The following is a 26,067-nucleotide window of genomic DNA, read 5'->3' on the forward strand; positions in this document are numbered from 1 at the left end:
AAGCAACATCGAGATATTTGACAGGTTACATTTTTCTTAGGCTCCTACTGTATCTATGATATCTAGAAAACTCTTTCCACAACTGGACACCAGCAACAACCTTCATGGCGTAGGTTACAAAAAAACAAAAAAAACAACAACATAATGTTGAAAAGTTTCTTCAGATATTAAGCACTAATTTCATATATTCAGAAAGGTTTGGAATTGGACATAGTAATCATTTACTTTGTTCAAATAAATTGTTTAAAGATTTGTCCCTGATATAGTAATGGAAGTGTAGTGACCCTGGTGTAGCAATGGATGTCTGCTTCCTTGATATAGTGATGGAGGGCTTGTGTCCCTGGTGTAATAATTGATGTCTGATCTCCTTGATGCCGTTATGGAAGCCTGTTTGCCTGATAAAGAAATAAAAGCCTGGTTTCCCTGACACAATGGTATAGTTGGGTTCCTTGGTATAGACTTTAACATTAGTTTGTCAATGAATTTGCTTGGGTATCAATAATATGTGGTGTTTTAAACTATTTCATTACAGTCATTTCTCAGCTCAGCACAAAAGACAAACATTCTGATTTATTCTAAGAAAAAAATCCGGGAATAACAAAACAACACAACAACGGATACTTTAAAAGGAGCCATGACAAACCCCACAAAGTACCAGTGGGTTCTATCACAAGTCCGTCAGGACAAGTCATAGCAAGTCTCTCATCATTCACACTTACAGTGTCACTGCATGTTTTTCAACATAAGTCCTTTTGACACACCTGCTGTTAATCAAATCAGATTAGCAGAAAACAGAATCTGTGAACTGGGAAACTAAAATAACAAGATGAACACTTGAATTAGTAAAGCTATTAACACTATTTTCTTTTTAGATGAAACCAGAAGCACAGAAACATACATTTATTGTGCATAAAAGCTCATACTCATGGTTTCACAGAGCTTCTGTTCTAATGCATAGAAGTAGAAGTTAAGTGCAGCCCTTAATAACACACCTGTATTTTTTGCTGTCTGTAAACATATTTAATGGGTGCAATAAAATAGCAATATCAGGCAGGTTTATTTGTTTTTTATAACGTCTCACTTTTTGCAGGCAATATTCATCCATTCAGATGCAAACTAAGCAACACCTTTGAAGAAACAATGTTAAAAAAAATTTTTTTTGGGGGAATCAAGTTATAGACGAACTTACACTGTTTGTGGCTTAGGTCTGTTCCACAGCTGGCAACCTTTTTTTTTCTGTGATACACCATAGCTCTCTAAGCACTTCTGGGGTATACAGCACTGTAGCATTTAAGACTAGTCAAACTAATTTAACCTGAACTAGATATACAGAGATACTTTACACACATTTCTAGAGGAGTACAGGGACAGTCAGCGTTTCTTAAAGCAAAAGTTATGTGAAATAGCCAAAGAAAATAGGAAAAGGAAGACACCAAATTAACACTTCGTTCTCTCCTCAGATTCTCTAGCAGATCAAAGTTGTCACCAAGTCATCACCTAGTCCCTCATAGAGCGAACATTTTGGTGTAATTAAAAGATATTCAGTCCTGTTTGGTGTGGAGATCCTGACATCTGCTGCCAAGATTAGCACGTTTGTACCGTCATTCAGTCCACCTCCCTCTAGTCATTGATAGGACTTTTCGATATCAGGTACATCTTTTGTGCAGCGATCGTCCTCTTTCTTTTCCCCCCACAAAATGGGTTTCCACTGAAACATTTATCTACAGTAGTAGTCCTTTATTGGTGGCCATTTTCAGGATGTTTTCTATTATACTTGTTATCTAGTTCTTGAACAGTGCTTTTACAGTATCACTAACTGGACCTCCTCCCTCCCTTGTTAAAGACTCATGGTGGCAATCTTTGTGAATAGGTTCCTTGTCTTATCCGTGGCTTTTTTGGTAGTACCTTTAACAGGTGTAATTAAAGGGCCACAATAAGACGATCCCAGAAACAATAAAGGTTTTGCAGGCGGAGAAACCCTCCTCAGTTAATTTTACTGCTTCCCAGCAGTTTTTCATTGGACTAGGTAATGCTGAGTAGAGTCAGTGTTACCACAGGAAGATGATAACAATACATTCCTTTGCTTTTAGGTTTGCTGTGTCTCCCATTTCCGCTACATCATCAGGCACTACACTTGTTTTAACCCATCTATTTACTGTCCTTTTATCAACTATCTGTAGGTCTAATTTTCAATATTCACATCTTTCCATCTCATTTCCTCTCCAACCCGTTTTTCTGTCCTCTAATATTTTCCGACAGTGCCTTCAAGTTAGAGGATTATGTCTACTGCTGCAGCAAAAATAGTTTGTGTGTTTTTGCATTTATTGAGGTAGCGAATGAGACAGAATGACTGCTACACAAAGAGACACACGTATATCCAAGATAGCCACTCGCTGCAGAAATTGGCTGCCTCAATTTTCATGGGAGAGGGGGAATGGAAAAAAAAAAAAAAAAAGAGAGACTCCAGTGCTGGGGGATTCCTGCTAATTGCTTGCAACCAACCCCCCGCCACCATCCCCTCTCTCCCCTTTTCTTTTGGCTCGATTAAAGCCAGGCCGCCGTCTCTCTTTCAAGTCTGCTTTTCTCCACACAAACATTTACTGAAAGCTATTCCGTTCTGCCCGCCATCTGATGCACATCCCACTGCTCTTCATTTGCGGTGTTCTCCCCCGCCGATCGACACGGGATGCTTTCTCGATAAAATTATGTACGGTGGTGCATTAACTATGTTCTTTATCATGCTCTCAGGTCCTGTCTAATCTTAGCCACATCCAATGGGTAAAAAGAGAGGTTGACATTTTAAACAGTGAAGATATAAAACCAAGTGACTGTTTTAATCAAACCAAAAGGGTACATATTAAAACAGGTGCACATGTAAGGGGCTTTAGGACAGAATCTTACTTTATTCTTCTCTTATAACAGTATATGAAATCCTTTTGCCCTTGCCTCTCAGTTTGAACCATTTTTATCAGACTGTGACTTTATTCCATAGAAAGCCACTACCGTAAGTCAGTCATTTACATTTATTATATAACACAAAACTGCTCCATCAGCCTCTCTCTACAGACATTACAACAATCAACTACAGTGAATGACGAGTGTTAAACCAATTTTGGCACTGCGGCAAATGGAAGTAACTTGGTACTGTTTCAAGGACATAAAAGGGACCTTACGCATAGTTTGAAGAAACCGTTTGAAAAGCTTGTGATTATAAACTGCTATCAACAGCTGGATGAAAATAGCAGCATGGCATAATCAATATCAGTCTTAAGTAGCAGTAACAACCTTGTCTGCAACGATCTTTGTACTACATGGTGCAATTTGTTTTTTTAAGTGCTACAAGCCAGAGTGAGCATGTGGCTGTCGGTCACATGCATCTTTCAGTTAGGCATTAAAAACATGATCATGAGTGTCAGATATGCTCATTTACTGATGAAAAATCTAACAATTTGACTCGTATATAAAAAGTGGAAGTTTACATTAGAGGTTTTAGAATATTTCAACATGTTCAAGTTCAAACATCTTGCTGTAATTATAATTTTGGGAATAGATCAACAGAAAGTAGCAGCATAACACTATTTCCAGCATTTGGTCGAGACATGATTGTTGGTAGAACTTTCCTTTGTTTAACTGCAAATGTCAACGCTCCATGCAGAGTTCACATTGTTCTGCAGCGGAAAGCCTGTGCCATATTGTAAACCACGCAACATCGATAATAAGCAGGATCTGAAACTATTACATTGCCAGGGTTGAGTTCTGCTTCCTGTGTTCGGTTAAGTAAGCTTCAGTAAAGGTGAGTCATCTTCAGCTAAGCCAAAAACAGGAATCCGTTTTGAACCAAAACAAAACTGTACATCATTCTTCTTAGTTTCCAAAGAAGAAGTAATGATTTGCATCCAGTTTTTGCGATAAAAGATGGATTTTTAAAAAGGTTTTCTGTCATTACATCACCCTAAAACTCTCTATAAATATTCCTTGAATTTACTTAAACCATATTAGGACAGTTTTATCTAGAGATCGACAGATTATGGTTTTTTTAAGGCCGATAATGATTATTTTGACATCAGTCTAACCAATTCCCAGAACGTGTTCCCGATTTTGTTTGGCTGGTTCTTGAAGGCGATTCATCTTTCTCTTTCTCCATTTACATGATAAAAACAATACAAAGAAAAATTCTCAAGGTGAAATTTAAACAAAAAGAAACTAATAAAAAATTGCAAGGCAAATAAAGTGAGCAGCAATGGATGCACATCACATAAGCAAAGGTCAAGATATCTCCTTACCCCCAGTATTACCTATAAAAAATAATTAAAATCTTGATCAAGATAATTAGCAAAAGTAATATTCAATAAAACATTTCTAGCAGCTTTAACATCCTTAATCCTTGATTCAAATTTACCTGGAAATCCTTGTTCATTAAGCAGAACTCTTGGTCTAGGACTCATGGTCGTAAATGCATATGGAGGCATTACATTTGGTGGCATGTTCATATTTACTGGAAATGTCTTTATCATTTATTATGTTGCAGGACCAACAGTTCTGATTCAGTTGCACAAATATATTCAAGGATTAGAAAATTATTTTGCCATACCAGATCACATTTGCGTGCTTATGGTCTAAAGTTTGGGCTCAGATCCCAGTTCAAGAGAATCAAAAAATGTAATCTATGTATAGATTTGAGACATACAGTAGAGGGGCCCATTGTAACTCAGGTGCAAACTTTAAAGTTCTGTCACAGATATAAACATAACAAGCCAATCAATAAAACATTGAAGTATTTTGATCATTAAGCAAAATAACAGAATTGTCATTGATTGTTTGATGCAATTCAACAGCAAAAAACTGGAATTGACTGGTTGCAACCCAACCCAACCCAACCCCCCCCGTGTTCTTTTAAAAAAATAGTTTTGTAAAAACATTTTGTCTCTAAATTAGGGACAAAATTTGCATAGCTTTTTCTTTTTTTTTAAACAGTTGGATTACACCTCAGGAGGTGTTCCAGGCATGTCCTATTGGGAGGAGGCCTTATGAAAGGGCCAGGACACGCTGGAGGGTATATGTCTCTGAGCTGGCCTGGTGTCGCCTCGGGGTCCCTCCAGAGCAGCTGGAGGAAATGTATGTGGATCGGGAAGTCTGGGCAGCTCTGCTTAGACTGCTGCCTCCGCAATCCGGCCCCGGATAAAGCGCAAGAAAATGGATGGAAGGACAGACGGACAGATCATGATTGTAGGCGTTTTAATGGTGCAATTTTTCAATTAAAATAAGTATTATATTCAGTATGTAAGGAACTCAGGGAATTCTTAAAAAGTTAAAGTTTAGCTCGAGAGGATTTCACACTGAAAAGAAACAATTAAATAAGGGTGTACTATAACTATGTAGAAAGAGTATAAAAGCAGCAAAAAAGAATACAATATTCACTTTGAACATATTTTTTGGGCAATGACAAAATCAAGCTTAAATTTACAAAGCAGAAAAAAAGAAAATCCTTTGAATTTATCACAAATTCAGGGGACAAGCTCAGTGCAACAAAGCTGAAAAGTAGTTTAAGTTGATTCATAAAACTAAGTAGGGCTCTCTCTCTGGCTCAATGGTAGTTAGCTACCGTGGCTAATTGTCAACAACTAAAAGAAGCCATAAACAAACCTGATTACAGGGTTGGTTAAAAAAGGAAACTTACATGGTTCAATCTGAAATCAAATGAACTTCATTTCATGCTTCATGGATAAATTCATCAGATAAAAACAAGCAGCAGAGTAGAGCTGGTTTTATACATAAAGGTACTATTTATGATCCTGCTTTAAGTAGGCCTGCTGCCCTCCAAGGTCCTGCTAATGTGCCATGTTCAGAGCTTTATTCTGCACCGGGGGACAAAATCCAATAGGTTTAATAGAAATATGCAATAAATAAATCAGAACATATGCTGAAATAAGAAATAAACATGTGAACATCCAATCAAAGAATAAAATGTTACTTTTTTTTGGTAATACATTATTACATAAAATATACAGTTAAACAAAATGGACAATATTAGACCAAGGTTGGTATATAAATGAATTAATATTAACAGTGAACAATTTCATTTTAAGTATATTCAGATGAATTTGTCATCAAAAAACATATTTTATAATGTCACAATTCAAAACTTAATTAATTGTCATATTTAATTATTATTTAATTTTTCATTGCATAATTTTATGGTACTTCCCTTTGTTAATGTAAAACTTTATGGTACTTTTTAGTCATTTCATTTAACATTTCTGCATTTCATAGTATGGTCTTATTTACTTTATAATGTAAGTATCCCTAATTTCTGGTTACTTTAAACCCTCCATATGAAAAAGACTATAATTAAAATTCCATAAAAAATGCTAAAAAGACCAGAGTGAAACTGCCTCCTCCCAGCCTAAAGCTTAACACTCCAGGGCAGCATATTTGAAATAGTAAAAATTTAAAGCATTGTTGTTGTATTTTTTTCTTTTTTCTGCTGAAGTAGTGACTATTCCTCCCTTCTTTGTTTTTAAAACAGAAGCAATGAGATCATGTAAAAAAAATCCAAACATTGTCATTTTTGTGTAATGTCTTATTTCTGAAGACCCACGCCAAGGTAAATTTAAGAGCATTTATAACAAATAAAAACAAATCTAAGGTATTTGTAGTGAAAGTAGTTTACTTTAGGCTGGTGATTTTACTGGAGACATTTCCATAGCAAAGATGTTTAAAATATGACTACTTTGACATCATTTATGCATTTTAAACCAATGTTTGATTGGCAAATTTTGTCAGCTGCAGTTTTGTTTTGAAAATCATTTTTGTTGAGAGGCGAAATATTCTTTCAAAGACAAACAAAACGGACACCAAGGACATTCAGATATAGTAAAGAGCTGTGTACTGCTTCCAATTGTGCTATGAAAACTGAAGTAAACAGTGTGCAAAATGTCATTAAGATTACAGCAAAGCTACTAAGAACCTTCTCAATGGGAACAACATATTTAATTGTTTAAAACCACACAGATAGAAGAATTTAAATGTGGTTTTCTCATGTAGCATAGAAAAAAACCAACCAGTTACGCTGATAGAGAAAACTTTAGTAGCATTTGATTGCAACATCGAAATCGGTGAGGAAATCAGATGGCAAAGAAGCAATCCCTGCTGCAGCACAGGTCGGCTCACATTTTAAGAGAAATCACACCGGGTTTTACAGAGTAAACAAGATTTTAAAATGAGAGAACAGCACATACAAATAATTTCATTAGAAACCCACCTATTTGTCAGGCATCATGCAAACTTTAGGGTTATTGGTGCCTGATTGCATTATAAAAAGCTGTTTTTCTCTCCAAGATGTAGAAGTTTCTTCACATGTTTTTTTTTGTCCAAGCATTCAAAAGCATCTAATCTAACTCATATAGCTAGTTTAACACAAAAAGAAACCTGCTGAAACATTACACATAGCAAAACATCCATTGACGTCAATAATTAAAAATTTACATCTCAGCCCAGTTTCTTAGCCGGCATTTTTGACACTGCAAAGTAAAATATTAATTATTGATTGAATTTAACTAATTTACTCATTATTTTATTGTTGTTGTTTTTTTGTGTCACCTTTGTAAATTTCCATGTTTTATTCTTATTTCTTAATTCTTATTTTGGTGTAGATAAGGGGGAAGTTTGAAGATGCAACAAAATCTACTTTTGAATTATTTGAAATAATAGATTTTAAGGAATACCTCACAGATTTAAGTCCACAGATTGTAAGATGGCTAAAGTAGTAAAGTGCCCTGACCTTTTTTCCTCAGTCTCTTTTTGTTTCCGAAAGTGTAAAGTCAGTTATAGGGACGTACTTTGGCTGTTTTTTTCTTTAATATATTAAATAGTTTTTAACATTATTTTTAGATCTTATTTTGTTACATTTCTTTTTTATTTTAACTTTTTCGGACTGAGTTTTATGATTTGCATTCATTTACAGATCATATTCTCTTTGCTCGTCTTATCTTGACAAATAACAGTCAAGTTAAGTTAAGAGGGAACGCTTAATTTGGCCTTGAAGTGAAGAAAATGTCATCTGTAAAATGTAATTTAAAAATAATATAATTTATGAAACTGACCTGAAAAGAGAAATAAGATAAAAAAAATAAATAAAATCTGAGATAATAGAAAAGTTCATTTATTTTTATTAAGATGTTTCTCAAAGTAAGAGGTTGTTTGTTTGCAAAAATAATAAAACAAAATTCTCTCCATAGGACAGAAATCAGAGTAGCTTCATCTGTGAGTCTGTTCATCCTTTAGTAAATGATAAGGAATTAAAACATGCAAATGAAAGAGGGTGTCTCTATAGCCCCATTTACACTACCCTCTGAAAACAGATCCGTGCCGAGTTCAGATGGAGCTGCGATCAGTTAACCGTGCCGAGCTTGGTTCCTTACAACCGTTTAAACATCCCGCTAGCGCGGTTCTTCGCCTCCTAGTGACGATCGACGGTACTACTACTCTCTAGAGGGAAACAAGCAAATCGACATAGTGGTGCCCATAACATTCAGGGAGTTTTGTTATCATTGCGATATTCCATTGTTTCCAGAGAGTCAGGCGAAGAAGGCAGCCTGCGATGAATTTACTTGATAGAGTCGGCTTTTGGGAAGTGGATACGACAAACAATAGTGTAATCAGGGCTTACATATGCAAGAAATGACAGAGGTCGTTTCAAGGTAGGGAAGCTAGTACTTTTATGAATGTCTGAAGTTTCATGATTATGGAGGCTGACTGTAAGGAGTTGATGCTGTCTGCTCATATGTTCTTTGTTTTTGGAGAAGTGAGCCAGAACTGAACCGCACCGAGCTCTACTGAAGAACTAGTACAGGTATGGCCCGGTTCCCTTGTGTCTGGCCCGGTCCGGTTCAGTTTTGCGTACCATTTACTCACAACAGTTATCTCAGTTACCATGCTCGGACCGATCTCGGCATGCTTTCAAAAGGGTAGTGTAAATGGGGCTTATATAGCATATAGGTATATATTGGGTGTTTGGAAAAAAGGAATCTAAAAGTCAGATTGAGCATATCTGTCTCTATTTTAGTAAATCTAGGAGTCAGAAAGACCATTACTATTTATTTCTCCGACATTGGCCTCAGAGTTAGAATATATTGTTCAGAAATCTTTGACTTGCATCAATAGTAGGAAAATGTTAAAACTGTATTGATTACTTTTTTTTAAGAGCCACCTTATTTGACGTACGTATACTGTAAGGTGACAACAGTAAAGGGATGGTGTGACGTAATGGAGCACTGAGTCTCTGAATTAGTAAACATTCCTAGCGCTGCATTGAGATTCAAATGATGAGTGTTTGTTCTGACACATGAACATCAATGCTCCTGTGTTTATATTGAATTATTCTCATGCAATGAACTGTGAGAATAACTCTGTCTGGTAAATGTCCAACAGAACCCGTTTTTTTGGTGAGAATCGTGTGAATTTGTTAGCGCATTTCTGCTGGTGCAGCCAACTTGTCAAGTCTTGCATGGCGGTGTTTTTGGGACATTTCATCATTAGTGCGTGTATCCCTGCATGTGTGTGTGGTACTGTACGGTAATTTGTATGTGTGTGTTGCTGTGTGTTTCTCCTCTGCCCAGATGGCCGCGCTCAGAGGCTGGAGCTTCAGAGATCTTGTTTGCCAGCGGTGAATACTGATCAGAGATCACTGTCACATCTACAGCGCACACATCCACGCATACACACACAAACTTGTCATCCATCTTCATCCTCACACACGTCCACTTCCACATGGTCAAAGTACTAATTCCCACCATCACTACGTGTCATCCATGCTGATACATTCAGGTGATGGCTGAAGCACTAAATGTTTGGTTTTCTGTAACATCCGAGCACCGACACTTTTGACATGTCCCCTGTATTTGGTGTTTAAGATCGTTGGGGGGGAAAGTGAAGGTGAGTGCTTTAAGGTATAAAAGAGTATTACTTAAACTAGACTCTAGTATTGATAGATTGGTTTACTAAAGACTGCTTGTCACGCTAGCAGGCAACAGTCCCCATCTTTTAATTATTTTTGGGGTTTTTTTTGCAGCATCTTTCATATTTAGCAGGAAAACTACACGGTGACTGAATGAGGGAAAAATGCTCACCCTTTGTGAGAAAAGTGAAAATGGCCATCAGTTACCTGCTAATGGTCATGGCAGCATCAAAACTTCTGACCACTGTAGACTATAAGGCTTTTTAACTTTTTAAATGAGTCTGGACTTAATTTGATTACATCGAACTCAAAATAAATGAAAAACAAACCAGAAAAGTATCATTTAGGTTTTTCCCTTTACAACATTATTTTGAAATGTTAATGATTTTATTATTAAAAGCTTTAAATTCGGATTTCTACATCTAGAAAAACATAATAACAGCATGGGGAGAGGTTTCGCCTGAACTAGAATATCCTGCAATGATTGGGCTTTAGTAAAATTCATTTTGTGGCAATTGTTTTATTTATGAAACCTAAAAAAAAGGCATCCTACATTTTTCTAAAACATTTATTACAAAGGTAGTAAAATGATGTCCGAGTCTGGGCCCAATAGAGGGTTGACTGTTATTATGATAAGGAAAAACTTGTATAACTCTTGTTGTAAGTTTAAAATACTGATCGAATTAATACTGATTCTTTTCATTAATCATTTTAGTGAAGCATTCCTCCTTGATTGTAAAATTTCCACATCCATAATTATGCAAACTTTTATGTTTTCACTGACTGATTCAGAGTTTTTTAGCTTTTCAAAGCAAAGTCATTTCAAGGTTACTTGTTGCCCAAAAGATATTTGTAGCTCTGGTCATAAGCCAGAAGCACATCTCTAAAGAAATTTATAATAAAAGCTACAACAGCAAACAGTTACAAATAAATAAATAAGCTTGATGCTGCAAAATAGGACTGATGAGACATTTAAACAGGACTGACTGCATGATTCTGTAAGCCTTCTATCTTCTCTGTAATAAACTAGGGAAGTTTGTTGCAGGTTAGGTTGAAACTACTAATCAGTTCAATAGTGAAACTGACTGCAGTTACTTGTTATCAGCCTTGTGGCGATTTCTAAATGCATAAAGTGAAACCTGTGTCATCTGACCTTGCACACCAAAGCAAGTAGTGGATTTATTCAAACAAATGCTTTTCAGCATACAACATATTTTATATTATACAACATGATTATCTGTTTAGAAAACACAACTTTCATAATTTCTCTAAAAGCATAAAATATAAACATCAGTTAAAGCGTTATTGCATTTTCCAAGCCAGTGCGAGCTGCACCTCTAATTGGACATCATGTTCCATGCCATGGATCCTGAGATTTGTCTTTCAGAGCAGCGTTGCCATAATTTAAAACCAAAAGGTCAATAAATTGGAAATGAAAAGACTTAAATCTAATGATGTGTAAGTGTAACTGTTGAGTCATCACTGGTGATGTATAAAAGCATCTAACTCCTGCAGATGTACAGAAAAATGTCTCTAAAAAAACAAAATATCAGCTTTCAAAATCAAGGTCAAGTAAGAAAGGCTACATTAAAAATCTAACAGTCATCATAAAACTGCAACTTGTTATTCGACAAGGCAATCTTCCTATTTTTAACAATATTTATCAAACCTAAAACCTTCAGGAAATAAAACCAAACAGTTCTGCTGCAGGGATCAAACCTGTCACCTCCGACTAATCAGCTCTCAGGCAAATGAATGCAAATTACTCTTCAGAGGACAAGCCACGTCAGTGTGCGTTACACCTCGACACCCTGACAACTCTGCGATTTAGTTAGATCGCACAATGTATCTGCTAAAAACAATCAACTCACACACACAAACACACACACACACATAAGTGAAGAGCAACAAATATCTGTAGTATACATAGAAAAACATGCTGGTTCACAAGCAGACAAAGTATTTTGCATATAAATCTAATTAATGTTCACATCTTAAAGACACAAACAAAAACCCCAACCAGGAGTCGCATTATTCTGCTCAACCTTATACCAAATGAAAGTGAGGAGGCAGTCGCATTACACCTCCAAATGGGCTTAGGGCTTTTTGAGGACTTTCATTTGGGGAAGTCGCTGCTCTCTTGTGGCTGTCAGCAACACTAATCTGTCTTCTCACACTCACACACACACGTATATATAAATATACATTCTATCCAGGTAATAAAAAAAAAATCTAAATTATTAAGTCATTTTTCTTTCAAATATAAAACCAGATGCATGGTACTTATTGATACTTAATGTTTCATGAATATTGTCAGTCTTCCTCTACTTACCATGCATGAGCCCGCCAATGCAACACATGCTTTCTCTGCATTCCGGCTGCAGAGTCTCGACAGGTACACTCACATTTCTGAGGGTTTGCAACAGAACAGTTTCTCAAGCGCTTTTAGTTCCTTAACAGCTGAAATACGACACAGGAACCTGTAGTGCCGCATACCAGACATAAACAGCAAAAAAAATGCACATTTTTGCACAAACACTCTCACACACACACACACACACACGTTTTTCGAGAAAAATTGAAGGGGAAAAACTCAATTTCTACAAGCAGAACAGTGTCTACAGCTCCCTGTTCTATAAAAAGCAAAATATAGATCAGTTTCCTGTCTGTGTCACAATATTGCCACATTCCTATGAGCTCCAAATGACCAAACTCGTCAATTTGCCAAGTATGTAAAATGGAACATATGCAAAAGAAAAAAAAAAAAAACAACAACATCTGCCATGCCTCAGAGTGGAAGTTGAAGTGGGTTGCATATGTTTTGCACAAGGGGGTTCTCAGGTTTCACAAGGAAGGGAACCCCAAGGTTCTCCCAGTGATTGCTGTGTCGTGCACAGCGGAGGAACAGCTCTCAGAGCTTTGATATACTCACCGGAAGGCACAAAATGAAGAACTTTGTTGGTCTCCATAGCTGAGCAAGTGGTGGCAAATGCACACTTCCAATCCCAACCGCCTCCCCCCCAAAATCAACCCATCATGGTTGTGTTATCCTGTGCTGATGAGACTGAGATCACCTCTGCTCTCTCCTGCTCTGCTCTGTTTCTGACTGCCTCTCAGACACATGCAGTGACTCAGCCCCACTCTGCCTGCCTCCTCGCTCTCCTGTCTCTGGGTCCTAGTGCCGATTTTTATCTCACACTGACTGTTTATTCCATCATCCTATTATTACACAAACACAAAGCTTAGCTACGGACAGACCTCTCAAACCTTTTCATTTAAAGCCATCAGCTCTGCTGCATACAGGTACTCCAACATTTGTCTGAGAGCACCTCATCTGTTAACCTTGAATAAATCAACATTTGTTCACCCATACTGGTTCGACCAGAACACTACAAAACATGTTTAAAACAAAGAATGTGCAGCTATTTTGCACACAAAATAACCCCAAGTATACTTGATTTAAAATAATTGTTGCTTTGTCTCTGTAAACAAAAGTATCACAGGTATTTGAATATTAAATATACCTCTGCTAAGTGCCTGGTAATATCCAAACCGAACAGTATTTATAAAAGCTTTGTGATATGAGAGCATGAATATCTGTTGATCATTAGTTTACAGATCTCAAATAGCTTTCATTTCTTTCTTATTTGTTAATTATTCATACAACTGTCAAAATTAAGTTACTGAACTTTACTGATCTCACAGTGGAGAAATTTATCTTTTCATTTAAATCACCACCTTGGAGAGCAGTGAGCTGCCATTGTGTGGTGCCCGGGGAGCAGTATGGGGTTAAGGGAATTGCTCAGGAACCCACAGTTGGAGACTGTGGGGATCTAATCGGATATTTTCAACCTTCTCTGAGCACAAGTTCACTGCACTAACTACTAGACCAAAACTAACCAAAGGGGAAATTTAAAGGTGGTCTTTAAATGTAACCAACTTGTTTATTTAGAACAGAAGTGATATTAAAACAGAGGAATAGCTCAGCTAGAGCATCCATAGAGGATAAATATGACAATAAAAGAATCTTCCAACCTACAGTAGAGTAGAAAACCACAACAAGCAGGTGAGCAGTTATAAGAAACTGATTGTTGCAATGTCAGTTACGTTTTTTTCTCCATTATTTAGTGAAAAATGTGTAAAAAATCTTAAAAAGTAACAATCAGACAAAACATGGATCTATTTTAGCTATTCTTAAATACACAATCAAAGATTCTCAAGGGCAGGTAAAGAAATGAACCAGAAATGTATTTTTCATCAGTATATTAATTTTTAACAGCAACAAGATATTAGAGATAAACCGATATTGGCGATTATTAGCATTTTTTTTACTCGTATCAGTATACATGCATGCACTGGCTGGATCATTACACAAGCTTTGGGATCCTGTGGAATTCATCCAATGTCACTGGCCTGCATTTCTATGGAGCTGAATTGGGGGCATAATGTTTATACAAAAGCTTCCTTGGTTGAAAGTGAAAATACATAATTTGAAACTGAAAAAACATTTGGAAACTAAAAAACAAACAACCAATGGTTTAAACTGAAGAGCATTTTTGAAATACTAAAGGAAAGAATTTAATCTGAACAGTAGCTTGCTGAAAACAAACTGTTATTCCTCCTGGTAATTTATATATATATTTTTTTCTATTTTCTTTTTTTTTTATAGCGTTAACTTAGTTTTTAGCTAACTTAATGCCCCCAATTGAGCACCATGCACCCTTCAAATTACTAAAGGGACCATAACAAGATAAGATACTATGGGCATGAAAAATAACCTTATATGCTATTAAATGTTAATTATTGTTTTGCATTAAGCAAAAAAAAAAAAAAAAAAAAACATCTCAGAAATAAACTACTGAAACTGGGTTGAAAGTACTAAAATTGCAAGGATTGTGGAGAAGCATCATATACATAAAATAAATCTGCGTGTAAGGAGGTAATCTGAATGGTTTATGATCTAAAAATTAAGCTGTTTGATTAAATCAAAACAAACCAAACAAAAAACCCAGCAAAAATGTTACAAAAATATAAAATTGTTTCCACCTTGGCATAAAGGTGGTTCAGGCGCACAACCCTCGTATGGAGGCCTTTGTCCTAGGCACAGCTGACCAAGGTTCGATCCGGCCTGTGGTCCTTTCCCCCATGTCTCCCCTTCTCTCTCATACCCCCTTTCCTGTCAGCCTACTGTTGAAAAAACGAGCCACTAGTTCCGTAAACACTCAAAAAAAAAAAATTATTATTGTTTCCACCTGATTTATGCTATGGAACCCAGTAGAACACGAACTGAGAAGCTGTGTAACTTCAGAAAACTACTGAATAGAGAGCCTCAGTTTGCTAGAAGCATAAAAATTGGAGTGCAGAGCAATGGAAGGAGGTCATTATTTCTTCTTTTAAAAATAATACCTTTGTTTAAGATTTGGATAACTGATTTGTCTTTATTCCTCATCTGTTAGTATAATCCACTAGTTGAAAGATTTTTTTTTCTTCTGATGTTTAATGCATCTTCTGAAGCTGTCATGTTTTGGGATCCTATTATGTCTTTGATTTACTTTTGTCTGTTTTTTCCCCGCTTGTTTTTTGTGAGTTTTAAATATTGTTTTTTTGTAACTGTTTAATATCTTCACTTTTTGATTTTATTCTCAATCTTTCAGTTTTACATAAAGGTTTTGTCTGAAGCCTGTTATCAGTTTTTCTATTTAGGTTTTTCATTTCAGTTCATGTTCTTGTCTGGTGTTATTTGTTAAATCTTCCCAGTCGGTGTGCTCTAGTTCTCCTATCCTCAAATAGGAGAACTAATTCCAGTCTCATTCAGTTGCTGCCTTTCTTGTTTGCTCTAATCATACCAGTCAATTAAACTGTTCAGGATTGTATAGCTCATGTCCTACCACCTAAATGGCTGTCAGTTTTCTTTCACCCTTTGTGGGTCAATACTGGTTCCATGTCTCTATACCAGGGAAGTTTAACCCACCAGTTTTAAAACCATTTCAGTAGTGATGTGCAAATTAATCTTTTCTGATGATTTGAACAATTTGAGCAAAATGTTTCGGAAATGGAATAATTCCTTTAAGATTCATTTACAGGGACCTCTCCTGGAGAAGTGTGAAGCTGCAGTCTTGTTCAGGACAGAGGGATTGCACAGAGGGATGGGATACACTGATAAGAGTCAGTGATTCCTTAGTGAAAACTGTCTGCATTTTATCAGGTTTGTAGATTACCAAGAATCCCCCTTGAATACCAAAGATCTCCCTTGGTGCAAAAAAATTTTTTTTACATTTATCACTTCTGTCGTTATATCAAGTTTGTTTTGAAAATCTGCTGGCACACACACAGTACATCATGGTGTATTTGCTAATAAAACTTGAGTGCCTTTTTGTGTTACTAAGAAGAGTTTTTGGGAAAGTATAGCCTACACTGGGTGTGCTTGTGTAACAATCGCAGCGGCTGAAAATGGAAAAAAATTCAGGAATCAGGTACTGCTTCTTTCTCCTCTGAAGCAAGCGTTGAAACAATTGTTCTGTGCTACCGGTTATAAGCATGTATTAAAGCTTTATTGTCAGCTATCGTCACTAGATTTCAGTTTTCATGTTCTCATTTTTTAAATGCTTTAACTAACCTTGGTGCCTACACCTGTCCATGGGTCTTATGGGTCCATTTCAGCTCAGCACTTGAGGCCAGGAGCTAAAAATTAAACTAGCTTTGATTATAGTGCAGGCCTGAAACCTGCAACCAATGCTCTAATTTTAATGTGTCTGAGCTTGTGATGAAATTGTTAGCAAGTGTGTAATATCAGAACAGTCAAAGAAAAATTTCAAACAAACTGCAAAAAATAAAAATAAATAAAACCTTCAACATTAGTTTGTCAAACAAATTACTTTACAGAGCAATCGATCTCTTATCAGAAGTTGCACACATACTTATTAACACCAGCTGATTTGAGTTATAATTGGGAGGTATCAGGTAAGTCCTTCACTGGGCTGCCTCCTTATCATGGTGGAGGGGTTTGAGTGTCCCAATGACCTTAGGGCGACAGTGGCGTTGGATGGAGGAGTTTGCCCTGTAATCGAAGGGTTGACGGTTCAAGCCCCGACCCTGGCTTTCATTGTCGTTGTGTCCTTGGGCAAGACACTTCACCTGCATTGTCTACTGATGGTGGTCAGAGGGCCCGGTGGCGCCAGTGTACGGCAGCCTCGCTTCTGTCAGTGAGCCCCAGGGCAGCTGTGGCTACAATGTAGATTGCCACCATCAGTGTGTGAGTGTGTGTAATGTGGTGAATGTAGTGTAAAGCGCTTTGGTCAAGTCTCCTAACTTGAATAAAGGCGCTATATAAGTACATGCCATTTACCATTTACCATTAGGAGCTATGCTGTCTGGGGGATTTGTAACCCTAGTAGGTTCACCCAAGTCAGACAGGTCCTAGGTGAGGGACCAGACAAAGAGCAGCCTACAGACCTCTTACGATGAGCGGACAAATGGACCTAGTGTTCTCTCACCGGGACACTGGTCCCCGGGGTCCCACTCCAGAGCCAGGCCTGGAGGTGGGGCATGCTGTAGAGCGCCTGGTGTGCCAGGCACAGTCCGAAGAGGAAACATGGGTCCCCCTTCCAATGGGTTCATCACCTGTAGGACGGGCCAAAGGGGTTGGGTGCAAAGTGTGATGGGGACAGTCGAGGGTGGGGACCTTGGCATTCTGACCCTCGGCTGAAGAAGCTTACTACTGGGACGTGGAATGTCACCCCTTTGGTGGGGATGGAGCCCGAATTAGTGCGCAAGGTTGAAAGGTTCCCGCTAAAGGTAGTTGGACTTCGATGCATGGCTCTGGCGCTGGAACCAGTCTCCTTGGGAGGGGCTGAACATTCTTCCACTCTTTAGTTTTGAGCTAATATCAACAGCTTTATCTCCATAGAATTAGTCTCCACCATAAATTCAACATCTCAGTTTTTTTTTTTTTTAACCATTGGACACCGAGATGAAACAGATTTCATCAAATCATATTTTTTTTGTAGTAGTAGTCCGTAATCTAACACAAAATAGTTAGGATCATTGGATTAGTCTCAATATGAAGACAAAGACGTCACTGTCTGATGTTGTATGAAAGAAAATAGAGATTAGGTAAGATTTAAACATTTAAAAAGGGACATAGACATGTAAGATCTTTTAAATTCCTGCGTCAGTAGGTCAATCTGGTTGCATTTAACCCACCCCCTTTTGGGGGTGGGTTAAATGATCTGGGTCGACCCGGCCCACTAAGGACTGGGGATGCTCCAAAAATCAGCAGAAAATTATGAAAAAGTGCATTTTTCAGATTTCGCCTGATAGACATTTAACACCAAAACTGGGAAAACCAGTGGTGAAACAGGACATCCAGCACCACGGGGTACAAAGAATCACAAAAAAGAAAGCACAGGAATCATGCAGAAATGGTGTGGACCGTGTGAAGAACAAAAGTGAACCAAGAGAGCACAGTTAACTGAGAAGACATATCTGTGAAGATTCTCAGTCATTCAGGTCATGGTCAAAGCTTGACAAGTTCAGTTTACGCAACTGGACGTCAGGTTTTCTAGAAGACGTTTTGCCTCTCATCCAAGAGACTTAATCAGTTTTATTTATATTTAAATAAATAAAAAAATTGTCTGAAATAAATAAATATTCATCTGGTGGTGGGGACCACTGAGATTATTATACTCAGCCTTAACTGAATGCGGAGCTGCAGAGCTGAGCCTGCGGCAGGCAGGTTTTAAGTGTGGATGTGCATAGGTCAGTGGCACAAAAATCACACCAAAGAAATCCAAAAGTCCACATCACCATTCTAAATATGAGAAGAATGCCACACAGAAAAAGTAACCAACACCAAATATTCCCTCTCTGTCTTTTGGGGACGTGTTTGAAAAGGCAAGAGTTTTGCAGTGATTCTGAAGGTGAAGGGCATAACAAAAAATGTAAGCAGTAAATAAATATTGATACTTTTGTAATTGAAATCTCATCAACAATGCACAATCAGTCTGAAACTGAATTAATAATAAATCACTTTTGGGATCATTTTTTTAATTGCGAGGGTACCGAAGAATTGGACGTGTGTGTTGGCACACTCATTCAGATGTGGCATTAACAGCTCACCTCAGGGGTGAGCCATTTTCAAAAATGGTTGTTATAACTGATGCCACCAAGCAAATGGTTCAGGTATGGTGACGCCAGGGTAAAAAAAAAAAAATGTCATGAGTTCAGCATTTAATTGATTTCATCAACATCAACTCTAAATATATTTTAAAGAGACGATGTGTTAAAAAAAAAAAAAAAAAGAAGAAAAACCCAGTTGGCCTTCCTGGACTGTGACATTTCAGTTTCACAAAAAGGGCATTTAAGGCTGAGAAAAAGATGAGCCATTTGTCGCCCGCCGCAGTTCATCAAACACAAACGCAGAGCAAGCACTGTATAGTGCATGACAGGAAAATGCCCTCCCCAGTAAACGGACAGGTTATTGGATCCAAGTTTTATCAATAAAAATGTCCCTTCATGCTTTTTGTTTATTCTTTTAGTTTATCCATATTTATTCAAAAAATGTCTTAAAATATACTTGAACAATAATCAGCTGCGTTTTTATTGCAAGATTGGTTTATAATAGTCTCACAACAATTGGAGACCATTCGTTGTGATTAGGGCTGGGTACTGAACTTCGGTTCTTTTATGGTACCGACCGAAATGCTTCGGTTCTACCGAGTATCGAAACATGCCTCGTCTTTCGGTACCAAGTTTTGGTGATTGGCTGTAACTCTTAACGTGATTGCATCATCCAGGAAAAATACACAGGTGGTCACGCCTGCAGCCAGGGTTCATGTGTATCTGTTGTGAACTGGTTGCGAGCGTCGTGGAACCCCTTTAAAATGCCCCCCTGATGCCAATAGTGCGCAATGCAATACATCATGCACGGAAACTATTTAAGAGCAGAAAGTTGCTCGGTGTTTGACTGCAAGAAGAGCGGACCGCAGCCGGCGCAACCATCCTCCTCTCAGCAGCCCGTGGGCAGAGCAAAGACAGAGCGGAGTGAGTAATGCTGCTTTCAAACTGGACGCTGCAGAAGCAGCAAAATCGCGTCTACTGCTTCCTTTTTGCTGCTTGTACCAGCTTCTGACGCGCGGCTAAAGCAGCTCTGCTGCTCTGGCTGCGCGGTCGAAAAGTGTGTTTGATGCGCGTTGGGCGGAACTACTCTATCCTTTCTCTGCCTTGCAGCTATATTTGCTGTGATCAGTGGGAATAAAGTAGTTTTATCATGTTTTTAAGTGGGAAAATCCACCTGAAAACTTAATCACTGCAGTCAGTTCATCCTGCCTTCCAATATTTCTGTCGGAGCCGCTCAGACCCCCACATACCAGCGGTGCGCTGTCAGTAGGATCCCATTCAACGGGCTTGTTTGTCAGACATGGTCAATTTTTCTAAAGGAAAACTGCTAAGTAAAAAGGTCCTCACAATGTAACAGTGAATATTAGACACTGAATTTTTTTTTTTTACATAAGAGGAAAAATGTAAATGGAAAAATCGGAGCTTAAAATAAAAATCAAGATTTGCACTTTTTTATGTTGTATAATTTTCTTTTTTTTCGAATTGATATTATAAAACTGGTATCTAAAAAAGTATCGTTCAGGAACCGGTATCGAAGTGAAGGTATCGGTATTGGTACCGGAACCGAAAATTTTTGAACAATACCCAGCCCTAGTTGTGATGAATGAAATATTTAGCATGTTATATGAACATGCAAAACAATCCACAAATAAAAAATATATATTCGAAATATGGGTACGCTTGGCTGATTAATACTTCTGTGTTGTGACAATTGCTGATTGTTGGAAGGCTTATAACAATAGGGTAGATAAATTATACAGACCATTGTTAATAGATATAAATTTGGGCCACTTCAACAATACAATACATAAGCCTGCAAAAGAACATTTATTTTATTTGTTTCAATTTATTAATAAGTTGCAGAAAGCAAATGCTAGCCAGCCATCTCATTCAGTGGCAGACAGCTCTGCTTCACAACAGACTTTTAACCCCAACCATCACCTACATTTCAGCCAAAGCGCTCCTCATTTCAAACGCACCTACTGCTACCAAATGGCTGACAGTCAGACTAAATAGACCAGGTGTCCCTCACAGAATCAATACCAATTTGACCCGCCATATGCAATTTAATGAGCAGTTACAGTACTAGATATTTAAAATTTCCCCACTTTCTAGATGGGTCTTTAGTTGTTCCTTGGTTGGTCCCCTACAATTCCTTTTTAAACATCAGTCTTTGTACTAAAATACTGTCATGATTTGTGGACATCAACATCTAAAGAGAAGCATTATCTCCTGGTCAGACCCTGAAATTCAGTGAAAGGTTGGAGTCAGAGTTAAAAAAATACCATAAATCCTCTAATATTGGCCTGTATTCCATTAGCGGCCGGGTCTCTAATAATGGCCTTTCTGGCTGTCGGTGGAGGTAAATACAAGCCAGACTCGTATACAGGTCAACTATATATAGAACCAACAATGTTTCTGGGCAGTCCTCAACAACTTGTGATTTTAACATACAAGTACCACAGGGGGGGCAATGTTTGCTTACGAATCCAAGCCATTAGCATGGGAAGTCCCATCCTTAGTGCAGACAGGAGGCTGGCTTGTTTTGTTTTTATGACCAAAATTACAGAAAACAACTCGTGAAGTTTGACCAGCTAGAAGAGCGAGGTGCGCGAGAACGCTGGGACCCTTTTCCACCTGGATCTCCACTCTTTTTCGCCCTCATATCCCTCCGTTGTCGGAGTACTCGCCCCTACTTCCTCATCGCCTCGGCCGTATCTAGTAGGGATGGGACGATTTATGAAAACTGTCCGATTCGCGTGTGTTTTGTTCGGTTCATGCGCTGCTCCTTTTTCTCATAGGCGAAGCGTTTACACTCCAGAGCATAAGGTGGCGGTACTGTGACCAAAGCCAACCACCAGTAGTAAACAAGAAGAAGAAGCGAAGCAGCTTAGCCGGGTGGAGCAGGGGGAAAAATCAGTTGTGGAGAATTGTGTCGGAATGGCGAGTGGGAAAGAACAGGCGTTGGAAGACGCACCAGCAGCACTTTATAGGTCTGCTGTATGGGACCGCTTTGCATTTAGAGTGACCTACGATGATGGCGGAAAGAAAGTTGCTGATAAAAGTAAAACAGTGTGCGAGCATTGTGCAACACGTTTTGTTTATGCTAACAGCAACCCAAAATCCCTCATACTACCCCCGCAACCCCCGCTGCGCTCCAGACCGGCTGCTCAAAGCAAAGTCTACAGCCTCCCCTGTGAGTCCCTTGGAGATGGTAGAGAGCATGCACCAGATGATTAAATTCAAAGCAGCAAAACATACGGAAATGATCCAGGGTTTCTGCGGATCATTTAAAATAATTACAATCCATTATTTTTGGGGGGATTTTTTCATTAATTTCATAACTTTTTATGGGATTTCGGTGTAACAATCAACATATGCCGAATCAAACCGAACCAAAAACCGTGAACACGAAACCGTGAATCGAACCGAACCGTGGATTTTGTGAACTGTTCCACCCCTAGTATCTAGACCCGCAGCGTATAGCGCAGACCATGCTTCAATACTGGCCATAATTCAGAAATGTCTGCATCAAGCTCAATGCGACACACTGCTGCAGGAGTATAACCAGCCACACAATCTGATCTGAAAGACACATGTGATTACCGGTAGGTCTGGTGGTAACCAGGAATTGTTAAAATTATAGAATTTCATTGGCCTTTGTTGTTTTGAATTTCCTCGAAATATACGATACTGGTAACCTACTTCCACTTAGCCTGCCTGAAATAAAATTTCGTTGTGATGGCAGAACAGTTTCCATTATTTGTTTTTTTAACTTTGTTTCGCAAGTCTGTTTGGCAAAGATTCCATTCTATGTCTTTTTTTTCTTTTTTCATATTGCCATGCAGAAAAATTGCAGCTGCTGGAAGATGTCTGAATAATGTTCTGTATACTGTTATGGTAACTGCACTTTTTCAATAAATGAACCTAGTACTTTATAGGTTCAAAGAGACACAAAATCTTGTTTTTATTGATTCTACTGACTCCACTTTTTCCATCAAGCTTTTTGATTCAATACTTCAAAATTTGCAAAAAGCTGATAGAAATGCACCTTAGAGACATCCTGCAAGGAAGAACAACATCAACAGGCCAAGGTTGAATGGCTTAGACTCATCTGAAGTATATTCACTGGTTCAGAAATTAGGGTTTTCTCCTTCTGGATAGCAAAGAATGTTGGTTTAAGAGACAAGTAAAGGAAACCATTTCTGTGGAGAGCAACTATCCCTTGTTAAAACAGAGGTGAAGGCTTTAGGGTCCAATTGTCCCTCTCTAACAATGCTGTTAATGCCAGTATAAATGAGCACTCTGGGAAAGATGAGCAGTCATCAGAGCGTCGTTAGACTCTTGTTCATCATTTGAATGTGAGCAACCAGTTTCGATTTTCCCATTTAACGCAATCTACTATGCAAGAGTAGTGTTTATAGGGCGTTTATAGCTGATATATTCTGGCTAGATCCTTGCAAGGACTGGGGGCTCTTCCAAGTTGTTGCCTAACATCTCCCATTGCCTTTAATGAACGATGGAAGGGACCGTTTCCTCCTCCTCTGTCTCTTTCCTTCTCCTACCCTGAATCCTCGACATCTCCTTTTCAACTTAGCTGAGACTTTCAGAAGTAACTGAAGTATTATTTCAGCTTTTGATAGGTCAATGAGCAGCTCCCAGATGTTTAAAACTGCTACACTTGGTATGGTTATGAATCATAACAAATGTCTAAAACAATAAGGAGATTAGAGTTGGATAAAGAAAACAGAAACTGATACACAATAAGAAGGAACTCAGATCATCAGAATAAATCTAGCAGAGCTACACCAACCTGCAGCTGCATCAAGAAGTGCAATCCTAGAAAAAGTTTTTCAGCTCTATAAAACAACTATATCAAGGCATTGATTATTTTAACAACCCTAGTTTACATCAGTATCAGATTTGTTTTTTTCACCACTTATAACTGATTTTTGGGTTGGATTCAAACCCGGGTCAGTTGCGTCGAGTATTAAGGCCTCCATACATGGGTCTTGTGCGCTAACCACTGCACCACCAAAGAACTTTTTAACTTGATTTTCCTTTAGTCATATCTTTCACCCTGATTCTAAAGGCACAACTGGCCTGTGTGTTTTACAGTATAGCAGAGGTTTCTCAGCTTTAACACAACCCATTCACATGACCCCAATTCAACAAAAGCCTGTTGATATGCTGTACATTCAAATCTAGAGTGCTGAAGCAGGGAACCATCTAGGACTTGCAGAGCATTTGCCTTTGAAGAAAATAGTTAAAAACTAGGGATATAGGGCAGAAACCATGGCTGCCGGAGAAAGACTGACAGCAGGCTCCTATAATTCCAAAGGAAAGAGTTTAATTTTAATATCAAATTGCTGAAATATATAAATATTTCTTTTAAGAGTAGACATGCAAAATTAGCAGATAAATTATTTATTTATTTAGCAGCAATATCAGCTACACTTGGCATGAATTGTCATAGTTTTTCATGCACACAAAGTAGCTTTGCTTCCCTCCACCATCGTCACTCACTCCACCAGGTACCAGTGAATAGTAATGCCCTGGTTTTTTTTTTTCTTCTTTTTAATCAACATACTGCCCGGTGTCATTAATAATGAAGACCCACAGGGGTGATTTAAGGAGAGGTGGAGGGGAGGACACATTTTATAAGTTCACAAACATGATGACGAACATAAAAAAAAGTGTGTGTAAGCAAGATGGGACTCATCTGGATTAGAAGCAGACTGCCCACGCTTTTTATGGGTATCCAGAGATGGCTTTACTGTAGCTAAAATGTCACTTAATACCAAAAAAAAAACACTCACTTTTGGTTAAAAACAAATCATAGAGCTCTAAAACAGTAGAATCATCTGTAAAGAGTTTCAGAAGGACAACGTAAAAAGCTTGCATCTTTCTCTGTGGTAAATACAGCGTCTTCTGAGCAGTAAGTTGTGGCCTTTTCTGCATAAATCTTTAACAGAGGGTTCATGTCATGCCTGTGAAATATTTACACCCCAGTGGCACGGTCCAACAGTGAGAGCAGTTGTTGGAACCTGACATTTTCTACTGCCAGTCATCTACCTGATGAATTACACAACTTTTCCTGTTTTTTTGTGTTTTTAATCACACTCATGTTTACCAGAATTGTGCGCTGCTTTACCTGCTCTCTGATCTGCTTTTGACTTTTCTGCTTTGAGCCTCAATAACTCATTGTGCTCAGTAAAGTTCTTGTTTTTTAAATGTAATATTAAATGCCTTGTGTCAGTGCAGTTTGATGTGTTTCAACTCAGAGATATTTTGTAAGCTCTCAAAGCACAAAAGTTCTGCACGACTGTGCTTGGGATTTGCTGCCATCGATCTGCCATTGATCACGATCATTGCCTCTTGTTTTTACTTTTTACAATTATGATCAGTGGCCAATCGATCGGCACACCACTAGTAAGGAGTGTAAAAAGCTTTGAAATTGGTCCCCTCTAAGTGCATGTCAGCTTTGCATCCTCCTAAATAAACACTAAAAGGAAAAAATGGGGGGAAAAGTATTTACTCTGCCCCCCACTGTCTTGGAGGGGTTGAGTGGACCCTGTGACTTTATTTTTTTCTGTTCAACACAAGCCGTTCCTGATGGTATCAAGAGGATCCCAACACTCAGAATAGCGAAACAAGCCATCGAATTGAAAATGGGCGCAGGGTCAGTGTGACCCCTCTACAACAGAGGGAGGAATAAACAGGAAGAAAAACTTAGTGGGCTCTGCTTTTTACTCTTTGGTGCATTAGGCCCCAGGTGACTATGAGCCCATTCAAGGACTGGATGAATGTGAAGATGATGTCAATGCATGTATCTGCCAAATAAATCTTCAGCTAAATTTAAAAAAGGAACAACTAAAAGTTAGCAAACAGTTTTGTTTAATCTAGCTAGAAACCACTAATCAGCTTCAAAATATGGATGTAGGTTCAGACCTGAACATTCAGAGCACATAGAAGAACATCTCTACAATTACAGA

The 26,067-nt window shown here is 38.2% G+C and overlaps 1 protein-coding gene across 5 annotated transcripts in view; it reads right to left on the minus strand.

Annotated features, from left to right (window-relative positions):
- Positions 1 to 26,067, minus strand: part of slc4a11 (solute carrier family 4 member 11) — a 212,185-nt gene that overhangs the window by 161,199 nt on the left and 24,919 nt on the right. The window contains exon 1 of one of the 5 annotated variants that reach the window (XM_038304658.1): positions 12,888 to 13,103. The exons of 2 other annotated variants lie outside the window; for them this stretch is intronic. In XM_038304658.1, coding sequence (XP_038160586.1) covers positions 12,888 to 12,924 — 37 coding nt within the window. In that variant the 5' untranslated portion in view covers positions 12,925 to 13,103. Of the gene's footprint in view, positions 1 to 12,287; positions 12,371 to 12,887; positions 13,104 to 26,067 lie in introns of those variants that run through there. 2 more of the 5 variants (XM_038304655.1, XM_038304657.1) reach the window with 2 other exon arrangements.

The sequence above is a fragment of the Cyprinodon tularosa genome, unplaced genomic scaffold (genome assembly GCF_016077235.1).
Source record: "Cyprinodon tularosa strain WSP-4 unplaced genomic scaffold, ASM1607723v1 ctg54, whole genome shotgun sequence".
Lineage (NCBI taxonomy): Eukaryota > Metazoa > Chordata > Actinopteri > Cyprinodontiformes > Cyprinodontidae > Cyprinodon > Cyprinodon tularosa.